Genomic DNA, 16,456 nt, shown 5'->3' on the forward strand with positions numbered 1-16,456 from the left:
AAAAGCTTTTGAGAACAATCTTCCAAAGTCCAAGAAATATCAAATGTCTCTTCTTTAATATTGACTATTGAAGGCTAACAAGAACTGCAGTAAAAACTATATCAACACGTTGTATTTATATTTGTGTATGCACACACATGTACATGTAACAATTGGAAAGGAGAGGCTATCAATATGAGACTTGGGGGGGGCGGGAATGGAAGGAGATGGAAGGGGACTTGGGAGAGGCTGTAAAGAGAAGGGAAGGGAGAAAGTAATATAATTATATTTTAACTAAAAATATTTAAAAAAAGATAAATTTTAAAATAAAAAATAACTATTTAAACACGAGAAAGATTTTTGTTATCAAGGAAAAACTCTGATCCTTTTTTTTAACATATAGATTTACTTCCACAATACTGTCTCACCTAAACAGTTGTTTGCTGAACAACTTATCTCCTACAAAGGTTACATGTAAGCATCTACAAGAGTAAGAGGGCTAATCCAAGTTAAAAGACTGTTATGTAGAAATGCCTTTCATAACCTGTGTAACCTTGGCAGCTCATTTGGACTCTCTAGACATGATTGTTAATTTGTACAGTGAAATATACATAGATTTATAGTACTCTTTACCGTGTTTTTTGCCATGATGATTTGCCCAATTTTAAATATGTATCTAAATTTTTAATTATCTATTTAAAATGTAAGTATATATAAATTCCCACCCAAGTAATTATTCAAAGAATACTATTCCAGGTGCTATCGTGTGCATATAGCATACTAATTGGAGGAAAGTACATTGTAAATTTAATTGTATGATATATTTTCATAGGCAGATACACTATTTCTTTAAGGAATGCTTGAATAAATCATGTTTAATTGTAAATAAATGCTTTGGTATATATTTCTAACCAAAGTAAAGTTGAAATCTTGATCTTTGAGGTTAGTTTGTTATTAGCTTTTCCATCAGGAATTCCAGGAAAATATATTTTATTTACTATAAGAACTAGAGAACTTAGCTGGATATGGTGATGCACACCTTTAATACTAGTACTGGGAAGCCAGTCTGGAACAGTGCGGTCAGATCTCTGTGAGTTCAAGGCCAGCAGGTCTACCTAGTGAGTTCCGTGACAGCCAAGGCTGTGTAGAGAGACCCTGTCTTAAAAGAAAAAGAAAAAAGAAAGAAAGAAAAGAAAAAGATCTCTATAGTTCATCTAACAGTATCAGTACAGTGTTTTACATTAGAAAAATAATCACATCTTAGTCTTAATTTTTTTCACCAATCTTAGACAATGAAAAGGAACTTTAAAAATGATCGTTGACTCTAGTGTCTCACAAAATAACATTTGTAAATTTATGAGGAACTGATTTTAAAATTATTTGTCATGCTTGAGAGACAGCAGAAGTGAAGCTTATGTGCTGTTTTCCATCTCTCCTGAAGGGCTACACTGATTACCTCTTTTCCTCAAAAGTGAAGCGTTATCCTAGTAGTATTTCTCTCATTTTTTACATTTTATAGTTATTCCTAAGTTTTCTTAATATATTTATATAAGCCAAAGAATTCACAAGTAATCTAATAGTTGACCATGAATTACTTGTGTTTTTAGTATAAATAATGAGCAGAAACATGTCACTATGCCAGTGACCCTATCTCTTAATTTATACTGATTAATTCATTAATTCTGACTTACTAGCTATTAGTTGATGAGCAAAAGTTGTTTTAAACAGTATATTTAGTAAAACTTATGGAAATAAAAGTGCCAAAAATTAAAACACCAATATGTCATCATCATGCTCTCTGATATTAAAATTAATGTTCAGATTTATTTTTCTAAACTGTAATGATAAAATAGGCAACAAATTTTTGTTCAATATGTGTAACATAAAAATTTAGTTTAGGTTGTGATTTTTTAAAGTATAAATAGATTAAAAATAGTAAATCTAAATGGCAGTTATGTAAGGATGCATTAAATTCAGTCCAGTCGAGGTGCAAAATAGGTTGCATTTTTAAAGCTCAACCTGTTTGGCTTCCCCTATTATTGGATTTCTCTCTTCCATATTGCCTGTTACTGTTCTGATTATCTTTTTATGTTCTGATGATCTGTTTATCCTTTTAAACCCCAGTTTACTGCTGTGGGCTCCACGGAGTCCCTTCCCAGACTTGTGACTCTGACCTCCAGGTGTAAAATTGTTTTGACTGCTGCTGTTTTTTCACCTGTGTTGCTCTTAGCATTTACGTGACACTGCATTTCCTGGCCGTAGAGGCTGTACCCTATCTTTTTGTGACAGGTGCTGTGTGGCTAACAAGCTATAAATGTTTAATAAATAAACAGACACTAATACATGGTCATTTACTTAAAAACCGTTAGCTCTTTGTTTTAAAAATAATACAAATGTAAATATTTTAGAAGATTGTTTTGCTGAGTGTGTATATTTTCATGTGATCCATATCAATTCTAATCCCATGGCCTATAGGCATTTGAAATACAGTCTTCTAGACGCTTTTCGTAGTCAAAGTGTAAACAAGCATTATACAGATAGACATACTTGCCATATAGATAGCCCTTTAAAAGCTTGTGTTTATGTATAGTAGATTCCAATGTCAATGTACTTATAGGTACCTTTATAGCCACTGTTTCTAGTGGCTTCTTTTTTATAAGAGGAGGACAAAAACAGATGGAAAAGGAGTAGAACTCACATTTTTTACATATGCAAAATACATTGCTTCCTTAATAGTTCTCATTCTTTTATTCTATTCTCCATGCTAGTTTGCTAGTTTTCTTTGTTGCAATAAATGGCTTTACTCTCAATATAGGTTTAAAACACAAAACTTGTTACCTTTTTCCTTTTTTTGTTATCCATATTCTAGCCCTCCACAGATCCCGTCGGAGAACTCCACTTCCAGATCGTCTCCTCCTTTCATTATAGTCACATTATCATTTATTTTGTCTGAACTACCAGACAGGCTTGGACACAGCCTTCCTAGTTCTGCTTCTGCCTCCTTACAAGCTACTTGACACCATCAGGTTAATTATTTAAAAACAAAGTTGTGGTCACTCTTCTTTAGTCCATGGCATTCAGAATAAAAACTCAAATGTCATCCTGTGAACTCAGAATAATCAGCCCCTGGCTCCCACTCCAGTTATTAGCCAGTCCTCCAGCTGGTGAGACTGCCTGGGTCCTTTGCATTTGCCTATCTGTCTAAATATCTGCTTAAATAATCTGACCAGCTACTCCCCCCACCCTTCAGATATCATTTTCTTTCCCCAGTTACACTCATAACATTAGTGCCTAGAACATGCTAGATACCCAGTAAAATAATACTAAATGAATAAATGGATATATATGCCTTCAGTCTTTTCTAGTTGTACACCAACTTTACAGCCTCTCTAGATCACCGTCTGCTTGTTAGTAAGTTAAATTAGATGTTTCTCTAAAGTCCTTTATAATGGAATATAAATTCTGGAGTCAGACTTTAGTTTTTAGATTTATTAACTTTGAACAAATTCTTAACCATTTCATACTTCAAATTTGTTCCTGTATACTCAGAACATACTAATAATAATACCTACCTTTGAGGGTTGTTGAAAGGGTGTAATGAGATGATGTAGTTAAGAATAAAGATCTTGGAGCTAGAGAGATGGGTTGGTGGTTACAAGCACTGGTTGTTCTTCCGAAGGACCTAGGTTCGATTTTCAGCACCCACATAATGGCTCACAACCATCCTAGGGGATCCAAACCCTCTTCTGACCCCCATGGGCATTGCATGGACATGGCATACAGATGTACATGTAGGCAGAGCAGCTATACATATAAAATTAAAATAAAAGTTAAAAAAAATGAGAGAATGCAGTATGTAGGAACAGAGATTTGGAATCTAGCCCACTATTATATCTGCCACCTAGAATAGTACATGACACATAGTAGGTGTTCCATAGGGTTATTTGCTTTAACTTTTATAATGAACTTCACACATTACCCATGTTTTAAAATTGTCAGCATTTCCTATCTTTTCAAATCTGAATATCTGTTTGGGGAGGAAGATGACATTTTAAAGCAAACAATATTTATTACATCATTTCACTTGTAAACATTTTGTATGTATCTCTGTTTGATTGGTGGAAGGATTGATTGATTTGATTGGTTTTGTGAGACAGGTTATTATCTACATAGCCCTGACTGTTCTGGAACTCATTATATAGACCAGGTTGGCCTCAAACTCACAGGAATCTGCCTGCCTTTGTCTCCATAGGCTGGGATTAAAGGCATGTCCCACCACATCTGGCTAATTAAATTCTATTTTAAAGCTAGAATACCTCCAAGATTGTGTTGTACCTTTGGCTGTTTCAGTGATGATAGCACAGACCAGTCTCATACTGTTGATGATCATTGCCACATCCCCTTTCTTACTAGAAATCGCAGACAGAAGATTTTGAATCTGCCTTTCCTTCTGCGTTTACTAGAAGATCATCATCTCTGCTACAACTTTGTTCCATCAATTATAGACAGAAAAGACATTTCATTTTTAATGTTCAGAATAGTAGGTTAGTACCCTAATAACCTCCAGTAGTGACCACTTAAATTATAATTATGAACACATGAATTTTTTATATATTTGTTGGATTTTAATAGTCTGTACATTTTATTCATTTTGATACTATTAATCTTTGACAGATTTCCTTTTGATACAATAATATGAACATTGTAATTTATTTTGTACATTTCTTGACCCTGAAGTAGAATGTCATTCATTTCTCCAAGGAATTTTATTTTCTTTTAATGAGAAATAACACTTAATAATCTTTTACTGTATTAATGAGTTATTAGCATTTTTATAAGGCATAGCATGGCATTGCCATATAAGAGCTATGTTGACTGATCTGATTTTGTTTTATATTAACAATATAATTTATATGAACAGTGATTCAGAAAATGTAGTCCCTGTGTCATCAGGGAACTTGTTAGAAGTATAAATTCTCAGACCCCACCTCACACCTACTAAACGAGAAACACTTTGGTAGAATCCAGAAATTTTTATTTAGACAAGCTCATAGGTGTGCTTTTGATGCACACTAAAGTTTGAAAAGGATGGGCTGAGAGTAGAAACCCCTACCTTGTTCATTAAGAATAGGAGGATTGTAGGTGTGGTAGGACAGCTGTGCAGTGCCCTGTAGTCCAGCACCCTGTCTGTGCAAGTCTTGTCTTTGTGAAACAGAATTAATGGAAGAGAAGTCAACAAGATTAGCCTGTTTATGAACAATAAGCATTATACCCACCTAGCCTTTTAAAAGACATAGGACATATATATAGCTGTTTCACACATTTTGTGTGCAAGTATGTAGAAGAATTTATAAACGGTCTTATTAAATAAAAAACACAGAGCCAGATATAGGAATGAAAACCTGAAAGATCAGGGAAATAGGGAAAGCCACAGCTAACCTTACCTCACCAACTCTGCAGCTTCCAAAGAGCGAGTTACTTCCTGTCTACGCACACCTATATGCCTTGCTGTTCTGCCATCTGATTTGCTCTCTCTGTCTAGCTACATCACTTCCTCTTCCTGCCCAGCTCTATCACTTCCTGGCTGTCTGTACAGACTTCCAGACCTCCATGGTTTACTAGTGTTGGAATTTAAGGCATGTGCCACCACACCTGGCTCTGTTCCCCGTATGGCCTTGAACTCACATAGATCCAGACAGATCCTTGCCTCCCAAGTGATAGGATTAAAGGCATGTGCTAACATTGCATGGCTTTTGTGTTTACTTATAATGGCTGGCTTTTTCCTCTGATCTCCATGCAAGCTTTATTTATTAGAGCACAAATAAAATATCACCACAAAAGTGTGTTTTAATGACAGCCTTTTCTAGATGTGTGTTCAAATAGGGTATTAGGTTTTCAAGGGGGAAAGGGACCTAATAAAATCAAGAAGTGCTATATGTTATGTCTCCTCTGCTTGAAATTACATATCAGAGCCAGAAATCGCACTGTAAAGATACTCTATTTAACTTGATTTTGTTTCTAAAATTCTTTGAATACAAGACCCTTTAGCTAAGTAACATCTGTCAACTTCTAAGGAACACTAGAAAGTAATGACTTGTAAAAAGTTTTTTGTTTTTGTTTTTGTTTTTGATGTCACCATGATTTAAGAAAGCAGCAGTAGCTTTCTGGGTCAATAAATAGGCCTACAGTTAAATTTCCTGCCTTGTTAGTACTGTAGGTCAGGAGCTGCGCTATCATTGCACAGACAAGACTGCAGTGTATTGCCTTTACCAGAGGAAGTGTGTGCTTGTGAATCCGGTATTTTCCAGGATGGACATTGCCAGAATGGACCAGGTTTTATCATGTGAACATTCCATTGTGATTAAATAATCATTTGGCAAGAAAACAAGGAATCTTTTCAGGGGAATTTTATAGTATGGAGAATTTTTTCGCCTATTTAGATTCCTTTTTCTAATTCTGGAATGTTTAAAGTCCTTGTTTGATTAAGGAAACTCAGTCTAATGGTACATGGTAAGAAAATGTATTTCAGAAAGGAAATGTAGAACTAAATTTTTGTTTTGTTTTGTTTTTGAGACAGGGTTTCTCTGTGTAACAACCTTGGCTGTCCTGGAACTCACTTTGTAGACCAGGCTAAGCCTCAAACTCACAGAGATACACCTGCTTCTGCCTCCTGAGTACTGGAATTAAAGGTGTGCACCACCACCACCCAGCCAGCATTCAGTTTTTTAGAGAAGAATAAAAATAATCTGCAAGTATAAAAATTTGTTCTAGCTGGGTACAGTGACACATGCCTTTAATCCCAGCACTCGAGAAGCAGAGACAGGGGAATCTCCGTGAGTTTGAGGCCAACCTGGTCTATAGAGTGTGTTACAGGACAGCTAGGACTGTACAGAGAAACCCTCTCTCAAAAAAAACAAACCAAACCAAAACAGAAACAAAAACTTAATGTTTAAAGAAATATGGGAAGATTTGTAGGATAATGTGGTATTAGTAGAAATGAACATAATAGATGTTGAATGCAGCATTTCTTCTCATAGGAAAAATCAAGCATCATGGTACAACAAATGTGACTGAAGCGTCCAGCCTGAACACCAGTATTAACTTCCTGAAGCTAGAGCCTCTCAGCTGTATGGAGTCATCACATGAAATCAGCCAGAGTACCTTTTAGCATTGCATTTTAGGATGTGTTTGAAGGGCAATAGCATTTTGGAAGTACATTTATGTAACAGGTGTTAATTTAGCCTGTACAGAAGCATGGAGACTATCAGCATAACAGGATTATATAGGGGTGGACGGTCTCACATAGTTCATTGTAATAATCAGTAGACACAAATACCTACTAATAGATAAGGTGTGACAAGTGATTCTGATGTAGATAAAAGATGAGGTGGGGCCTAGAGAGATGGCTCCATTAGTAAGAGCACTGGCTGCTCTTCCAGAGGACCAGGGTTCAATTCCCAGGACTTACATGGCAATTCATAGCCACCTGTAACTCCAGTTCCAGGGGATCTGATGCCCTCCTTCTTCTGGACTCCTCAGTCACCAGGTGTGCATGTACTGCACAGATCAAACGTGCAGCTAAAACACTAGTACACATATAAGAACATTTTAAAAGATGAGTTGACCTTCCAAATCAATGCAAGATAATTCAGTAAAAGTCACTTACAGTAAATTTGTAGCTTTAATGGGATATACTGAAAATAAAAAAATCCTTTTAGGCTTATAATGTTGAGCTAGAAAATATAACAATACTTTGCAATATCAATTACTAAATTTCAAAGCATCATAAAATCTCTCAAGTTCATTTAATTTCCTGCTTTTTTTTTTTTTTGGTGAAAATTTGTCATTGTTAAATATACAAGCCAAGCTTGGCATGGCTGTTCATGCCTATAATACCAGCACTCACGAAGCTGAGGAAGGAGGATTGCCGTGAGCTCAGGCCAGCTCAGGCTACATAGTAAATTTCAAGCAACAGTGAAACACTGCCTCAAGACAAAACGTACAAGCCAGTGTCGCTGATAACGATTATACCAAAGATAGTTTAGCACAAAACAGAAGAAGTATTATTTCCATGACCTGAAAAATTATTTCTAGAACAAATATTATATTAGAGAAAATACTTTATTTTACCTAACAACTGTCTGCATACATTTTTTTCTTCAAAATGGCATTGTGACTGTTTCCTTAAACTTGGGGCATTGTATTTATATATGAGGGGGGAATGCACACAGAATACATGCACATACACACATGCTTAGTTGTTGGGGGTTGAGTGCAGATCCTTGTGCATGCTAAGCAAGTGCTCACTAATGAACTTTATCCCCAGCCTTTGGGGCATTGGTTCTTAGAAGACAGTTACTGGGATCAAGAATAACAGCATTTCAGGACTTATAAAGTAAAACTCTACACCTGTAAGAAAAATCAGTGTAGAAATGTAAAACATGAAGTTGTTTTTACTTAATTGCGATTTACATTGTATTGACCCTTTTTTCTTGTTAATAATTGGTGGGTATTTAACTAATGAACAGCTTTAAGTAGTGGCTACACATTCTGTTTTGTGTTTTGGTTAAAGTAGTCTAATGGTCATTTATTTGAAATGGCTATCTGCTTACTCAAGTTGTCTTTTAATGATACTCTAGGACAGTTATCACAATGTCATAAAAATGTGGATAGGTTTATCTGTTCCAGGAATTTCAGTCATTTTTGCCATTTTGAGTTTTTTAGTAATCCATGAAGGCCATGATTCATTAAGTGTGAAAATTTTGGTAAATTAATAATCATCACTTTTCTATTCTTTTTAAGGGTTCCAGAAACCAGACAGACTCATTTTATTTGTTCTTTGTAACAAATCAAAGTCTTTCTCTTTCAAGAGCATATGGACCTTTTATATACAGATAGTTCCCTTTGGATGTGTACATTCCTTGGACAACTAATTTTTGGTTATATTGCACTATATCAGAAACCAAATGGACTCTAAAGGGAAGTGAAAATATAGTTCCTGGTCTCTAAGTGGGAAGGAAAGATGTCTCTCGGTGAAATACCCAGAAAACCATTCTGAGAAATTTTATTCCTGCATTTATGCAGTGAACAAATACCAGGTGATAAACTCATGCCCCATCCCTTATTTTAGGAGCTCAGTAATCATCACTGAACAAAACAGAATCCTGACCTGTTTTTAGTCTAGTGGGAGAAATAGGGCCAAAAAGAAAAAGCTAAGATTGTTAAAAACTGTTAATGTGTTAGCGATAAGGGCATGGAGGAGGAAAACAGGTAGGAAAAAGGACAAGGGATATTTAAGCTCTGCACTTTCAAATAGAGAGTTCAACAGTGGCTGTCAGAGCAAGAAGAACATAAGATGAGGCACAGGAACACAGAGCTTAGCTTATCTGTGGAAAGCATTCCAGGCAAAGAAGAATAGGCAGGTCCCGTAGATGAGACCATACCTGCTGTGTCTGAAGAGCAGCAAGGAAGAGTAAGGCTTAAAAAGAAGAAAGGGAATAAAAGCAGGCTGTTGTAATAATCCAAACAAGATACAAGCAAGCTCCCTGTTTGGTGGTAGCAGTGGGAAAATTGAGAGGTCAGGCTCTTCTGACAATTGGATATGAGCTATAACTGAGAAAAGAATCATAATTTGAGTTTTACCACACAAAAATGGGATTGCCATTATTAGTCATGGACCACACAGTACAGGAGAATGAAGTTTAGGGAGAAGGATTATGTTTTGACTATGTTTGAGATGTCAAGTAGACAACTGGCAGTTTGTGGCATTTGGGGAAATACTGAATAGCAAGCATATAAGCAAGTCTGATGTGTTGGTAAGCCATACTGGAAAGCAAGAGGCAAAGGTCAGGAAAGGAAAGTTTCAGGAGGAAATGAGTTTAAGCTGGACCATAGATACTGGGAAAGTAAGAGGAAAGGGGCTTTAGTTCGAGGAAATATCTGCCCACTCCCTTCCTAAAACTTTCAGTGTGTCAGAGTCTTGTCAAACAATAAGGACACAGGAATTACTTGTGGACTCGAATTTTTTTTAAAGATTAATTAATTTTTACTCTTTGGTGGACTTTATTTGGTGGTCTTCTCCATCTAGAAAAAGGTGTTGGGCCTCTTAGTGGTGAAAGCACAGTTTCTGCTAGCATTACCTGGGGCAGCGAGAACTTCATCTTGGAGCCTTGGATGACTTGACAGAGGCCACTGGCAGTTGCCATCTCGCCCACCTTGATGGTTGGCTGGATCGTACATGGGTGCACTTGTCATGATACCACTGCATGCTTGCGATGGTTGGATGGAATGCATGGTGCTTCCCTCTGTGCTCAGGTCACGGTACTGACAATGTTTGTGCATGCCACTGCCAGAGTCATAGTGCAGCCAAATGTTGAAGTTCTTCCTGCTTGGTGTCTTCTCAGTTACCCAAGTTCACAATCTCCCCTAGGACCTCTTTCTTCTTCTTTAGCTGTGACACAAAGTACTAGAAGTGGGACTTGGCCACCATGAGGTTGGGTGCGAAGATGTGCATGCTAATGGCAGTGTGTGGTTCTTGGGGTGGGCACAAGGCAGTACTACTCCACCTTGTGCTTTTTGTGCTTTGCCTTTCAACCTTGTGCTCACAAATTATGTCTGAGGCCTTCATGGAACTTAGTCTTGCCTTTGCCCCATCCAAAGTCTTGTTTTTGTCTTATGTGTCTGGGTGTTTTGACAACATTTATGTTTATGTACCACCTCCATGCAGTGCCACAAGACTAGAAGAGGGCTTCCGATCCCCTGGGACTAGAGTTACAGACAGTTGTGAGCCGCCATGTGAGTGCTGAGAAAGTAACTGGGGTCCTCTGGAAGACCAGCCAGTGCTCTTAACTCTTAGCATTCCAGATAATATTTTTGCAGGCTTATTGACTAGTAGTTAGTTGTTGAAACTTAGGTGTCTTTTTTTCCAACTTGGTATTTTATTGTGGTAATCTACTTTAAATTTTAACCATTTATGAGCATACATTTTCATGACACTAATTACGAAGTTTTGCTTTCTGTACAAAAATGTTCTCTCTTTTTAAGGCAATTGCTATTGTTGTATGTGAACAGAAGCACTTGACAACTCAGTGTGCTTTTACTTCAAGAGCACTGAGCTTTCTCCAGGCCTTGGAATCCCCACAGGAGTGAAAGATTGGGTGAAACAGAAAAAACAGAAATGAAAATCAATGCCTTATTTCTAGAACAGACTTTTCCCATTCTCTTAAAGACTGGCTTTACACTTAAATAAGTAACATTTTTAGTTGTTTGGATCATTACTTAAGATTAACTTAAACATGCCTTACCTTGATTCCTCAGAAATGAAACAATCAAAGTTGGTATAAATATCTGTAGCCCAAGGAGCTTTGAAAATAAATTGAAACAAATACTTCTTACTTTGTCATTTTTTTGCCTAGTATTTGTGATTAATTTGGATTCTTATAAATTATCTGTAAGGTGTGTGGTTTGAATATATTGTGTGAATTATGAACCTAGGAAACTTTGTACATTGATTGTAATTTCTCTTTTTCCAGGGAACAAAGAAGGAAGAGATTGAAGGTGAAGAAGTGTCTGCTTTAATTCAACCTGCAGAAGTGTTTGCTCCCAAAAGCCTCGTCTTGGTATCCAGATTAGACTACCCAGAAATTTCTAGGGTAAAGAGCTCATAGTTGTCATTTTAGTCTATATTATTGTATAAGTCTATTTTGAATAAACTAAAGTGGCAAGTTTTTTTGTATTAGAAGTATTGTTAAATTGAGTTAGTGATTCACCAATAAGTAAAAATAGTGTGACATGAAAAAACAAATTTGTGTTGGATGAAGCAATCCCTGAGTAAGTTAACATAACTAGTCACACTGATAAGAATATAATGTTTGTTTTAAAATAGACCTCATGTTAATTAAATGTAAAATTATAAATCATAAAAATAATTTGATTACTTTCAGGAAATTTAAAATGCACTGATAGTGTAACAACTGTGAACATGTTTATTAAGTTTTTGGAGTTAGGTTACAGTTAATAGGATTATATGAGATTTTAGATAATTCTGGTCATGTCTCTAAAATATTGTTTAAAGCCAAGCCTAATGGCCCATGTTAGCAATTGTAGTATTTAAAAGGTAGAAACAAGAGGACCTGAAGTCCTGGCAAGCCTGGCCTAAATAGTGAGATGCCACTTGATGCTTGTAGATTTTCTCCTTTTTTAATATTCAGACTTTTTGAGTATAAAAATGTATGAAAGGCCGGGCGGTGGTGGCGCACGCCTTTAATCCCAGCACTCGGGAGGCAGAGCCAGGCGGATCTCTGTGAGTTCGAGGCCAGCCTGGGCTACCAAGTGAGTCCCAGGAAAGGCACAAAGCTACACAGAGAAACCCTGTCTCGAAAAACCAAAAAAAAAAAAAAAAAATGTATGAAAGTATAAATATCTGTACTAATATACAATATAAAAAAACTAGAAAGTAAGATTATGTATTTTAGAAGAAATAACAACCTCACTATTACAGTGACAATTATGACTCCGTTAGTGTGTTTTGTACATACTATTTAGTGTGTGCCATTACTACATTACTATAAATTAGTGACTAATTTTTCAGTCACAAATTTCAATAAGCTACAAAATTGAGATTGTATATTAGGAGTAAGAAAAGGAATCAGTCAGAAAAGAACTTGCTACACCAACAAGAGGATTTGAATTTGGATCCCTAGTACTCCTGTAAAGCCAAGCACAGGACTGGTCACATGTCTGACCTCAGTTCTGGGATGGAGGAAACAGGACAGGGAGACAGGAGGATCTCCAGAGCTCACAGGCCAGCCAGTCTAGCTTAACCCATGAGCTCCAGGTCCAGTGAGAGACCCTATTTCAAAACATAAGGTAGGGAGCTACTGAAGAAAACTGTTGGCATCCTTCTCCAGTATCCATATGTACACATGAGCACATATACAAACCCCAAACACAAGTAAAGTAAAGAAAGTAAAGATTGCATTTTATCTTATTTCACCACTTACTGTCTTCAAAGTGTTCATCTTATTTTACCTGCTTTGCTGTTTCTTGTTATAATTCTTAGAAGTTTAAGTTTCCAGAAATATTCTAAATTTGTAAGAACCATAAAAGAATATCTCTGAATTTTTATCTTGAAATATGGAATTTCTTAAAATAAGTTAAAAACAATCAGGCAAACTGTATAGAAAAAAAAAACAATTCAGCCTTGCAAATTAGCTGGAGTGGTTATCTAAACAGAGATACCTGTTTTATAAATTATGGCATTCTGCTTTCTATAAACTTATATTAGAAGCTCATTTGGGTGTTCTGCTCCTAGAGGAAAATTTAATAAATTTAATTTGTGGCTTAAGATTCATTTCATGTTTAATGTAGAATATAATTTACGTGGTTCAAAGAGAAATTTTCCTAGAAGAAATGTCACAATTTATTTTTAGTGACACTGCCATGAAATGACTGCATGCACCTCTCTCTTTGCAGGCTTGCTTGGGTTTGATCTATACTGTGTACGTGGACAGCTTAAGTGTCTCTTTGGAAAGTCTCATTGCAAATCTTTGTGCTTGCCTTGTCCCAGCTGCTGGAGGGTCTCAGGTAAATAGAATAAAAGGCAGATAAACTGCACCCCCCCAGGTGACTTAATTTATGAAGAGAAAGAAAGAAGTCTTAAAATATTTTTGTTTTAAAGAGCATCCTACTGTAGCTAAACCTTGTCTCTATGGTGTACCTTCTAGACACCTAAGATTCCATTCTTTTCATAAGTCAGTAGGTCGATTTCAAGGCCTGGAGAGATAGTGCTTAAGAGAACATGCTACTCTTCCGGAGGACCTGAGATAGCACCCACATCAGGTGGCTCACAATTGCCTATAAGCCCAGGTCCAGTGGACTCTGACCTCTGTAGGCACTTGCATTCATGTGCATATACCCCCCCACACACACCACACACACACACACACACACACACACACACACACACACACACACACACACACACATAATTTAAATAATAAAAATAAATCTTTTCAAAAAGACTGATTTTAAGACTGAGTTCCCCTTTCACGTAGCATAATTAGCAGGCATATTTGATGTGACTTCAATTCTACTTTTTAACTTTTTGGACATACCTTTCTTTTTGTTGTTGTTATTTTGTTTTGTTTTGTTTGTTTTTCAAGACAGGGTTTCTCTGTGTAGTTTTTGGTACCTGTCCTGGATCTCGCTCTGTAGACCAGGCTGGCCTTGAACTCAGAGAGATCTGCCTGGCTCTGCCTCCCAAGTGCTGGGATTAAAGGCGTGCGCCACCACCGCCCAGCTTGGACATACCTTTCTTTGGGTAGAATTTTTCAATTTTTTTGCTACTTTCTTGTTTCTCTATAGTTATACTTCAATTTTATTAAGTAAAAAATTTGACCAAAATTAGGAGACAGCATTAAGAAAACTCCCTTTGTAACATTGTAACTATTTTTTAAAATAGATTCCTTTATTCTCTATATCGTGACATTTAAAAAAAAGTCTCTGGAACAGAAAAGTAAGAATCTTTGCTGCTATGATTTATTTATTGTTTCTAGGACATCCATCTTTTAAAAAGCATTGGAGCTAGGCATGTGGCTGTAGTGAGAGCATGTGCTCATCATGTAAGGCCTTGCAATCAATCTCCAATACCAAACAGAACAAAAAAGAAGACTTTTCTCCTTAAACTTTAAAAACAACTAGTTGACCATGTATTTTGCTTTTTATATAATATGGAAGAAGAGAGACAACCCTCTGAAAAATCAAATTATTTGTATTTTAGTCTGTTAAAAACATTGTTTTAGAAGAATTTTTGAAGTTTCATTCATATTTTTAATTATGTATTGGTGTGTGGGTGTGTGTCTGCACATGGGTATGTGCAAGTGAGTGCTGGTATCCTAGGAACTCAGTGGCAGCAGATCCCTTAGAATTACAAATGGTTGTGAGCCTCCTGACATGGATGCTGGAAACTAAGCTCGGATCCTCTGAAAGAGCAGCAAGTGCTCTTAAACCACCAAGCCATCTCTCCAGCTCCCTAAAATGGTAAATTTTAAAAAGATGTTACATATAGGAAAATTACCATTTTTAACTCTACTCTTTCTCAGTGTCTTTTGTCTTCAATTACTTACCCCCTCTTTCTTTCTCCCTCCTCTTCCTTCCCTTTTCCCTCCCTCCCTCCCCTTCCCTCTTCTTCTCCCCCTTTCTCTCTGCCTCCCCCCACCCTTCTTTTCCATCCTGTTTGAAGGACAGAACCTTAAAGGTGGCCTTGGTCATCACCAGGTCTGCCCTTCAAAGAAACAAATGGTCCTTGGGCCTTTGAAGATGCAAATAGGTCCTGATGTTAACATGTTTTTAGTCAGTTAAAATTGTCAATGAATTTTGTGTCTCATCTACTAAATTTTCAACTTTCATGGACTGAATTTTCTGATATTTTGAGTTGTACACAGTATGACTTGTATGTTTTAGGTTATATGTTACTGCTTCCTATTGTCTCTTATGGCTTTATATATGTTTCTCTCATTCTGCAGAAGCTATTTTCCTTGGGTGCAGGAGACAGACAGCTGATCCAGACTCCTTTGCATGACAGTCTTCCTGTCACAGGCACTAGTGTGGCTCTTTTATTTCAGCAATTAGGTATGTCTTATCCTGGATTTTAAAATATGTTCTTACAGAAACCCATGGATAGAAAGAAAGATTTAAGTTAGTATCACTTGACCTACATGATAAAGAAAATATAAAGAAACCATTTGTTATCTGTTGTAGCTTAGCTATGTCAGGAGGAGAGAAGAATGGAGCAAACTTCCTAAGGGACTGACTTTTGTATCACCCATTGGCATAGTTTGGATATTGGGAGCAACTTACAGCAAAGAAAGGAGATAAGGGAAGGACACTTGGCATTGACTGCTTGGTAGGATTGTAATGAGGCATACAACTTAGGGATGGAGATAGGCACATCAGGTGTCCTAGCTTGTGAAAAGATTGCCTGCTTGCATATTTGAAAAGATATCAAAGAACTGGAACATTGTTCTTTGCTAATTAGAGTGTGAAAAACTACCTTGGACTATGGGTTGTATACTTTTTAAAGTGAAGTTCATTCCTAGGCATTTACCCAAGGAAAATGATAATACATATCCATAAAAATATTTGCACATGAATGTCCATAGCCGTTTTTTAATAGTAAAAAATTGAAAACAGTCTTTGTGTTCACTAAAGGTAATAGGGAATTAATAATAGAAATATATTAAATTCTGTGATAGGATATACAATATAAAAGAATGAATATAAAAGATATACAATATAAATATAAATATATACAATATATACAATATACAATATAAAAGAATGAATTATTGATATATCCAACATAGATTACTTAAAAATAATTGTCCTGAATGAAAACCATCACATGAAAAGAATGCATAACTTACGATTCAGTTTCTTAAATTGCAGTCTAGTCTGTGGTGACAAAAACAGGTCTCTG

The 16,456-nt window shown here is 36.3% G+C and overlaps 1 protein-coding gene across 8 annotated transcripts in view; it reads left to right on the forward strand.

The window, feature by feature from the left end:
* Positions 1–16,456, forward strand: part of Sbf2 (SET binding factor 2) — a 359,732-nt gene that overhangs the window by 166,622 nt on the left and 176,654 nt on the right. For all 8 annotated transcript variants that reach the window (XM_052713085.1, XM_052713088.1, XM_052713089.1 and 5 more), the window contains 3 exons: positions 11,511–11,630; positions 13,453–13,563; positions 15,504–15,609. In XM_052713085.1, coding sequence (XP_052569045.1) covers positions 11,511–11,630; positions 13,453–13,563; positions 15,504–15,609 — 337 coding nt within the window. The remainder of the gene's footprint in view (positions 1–11,510; positions 11,631–13,452; positions 13,564–15,503; positions 15,610–16,456) is intronic.

This window comes from Peromyscus californicus, unplaced genomic scaffold, assembly GCF_007827085.1.
Source record: "Peromyscus californicus insignis strain IS unplaced genomic scaffold, ASM782708v3 Scaffold_4__1_contigs__length_199733344, whole genome shotgun sequence".
Taxonomy (NCBI): domain Eukaryota; kingdom Metazoa; phylum Chordata; class Mammalia; order Rodentia; family Cricetidae; genus Peromyscus; species Peromyscus californicus.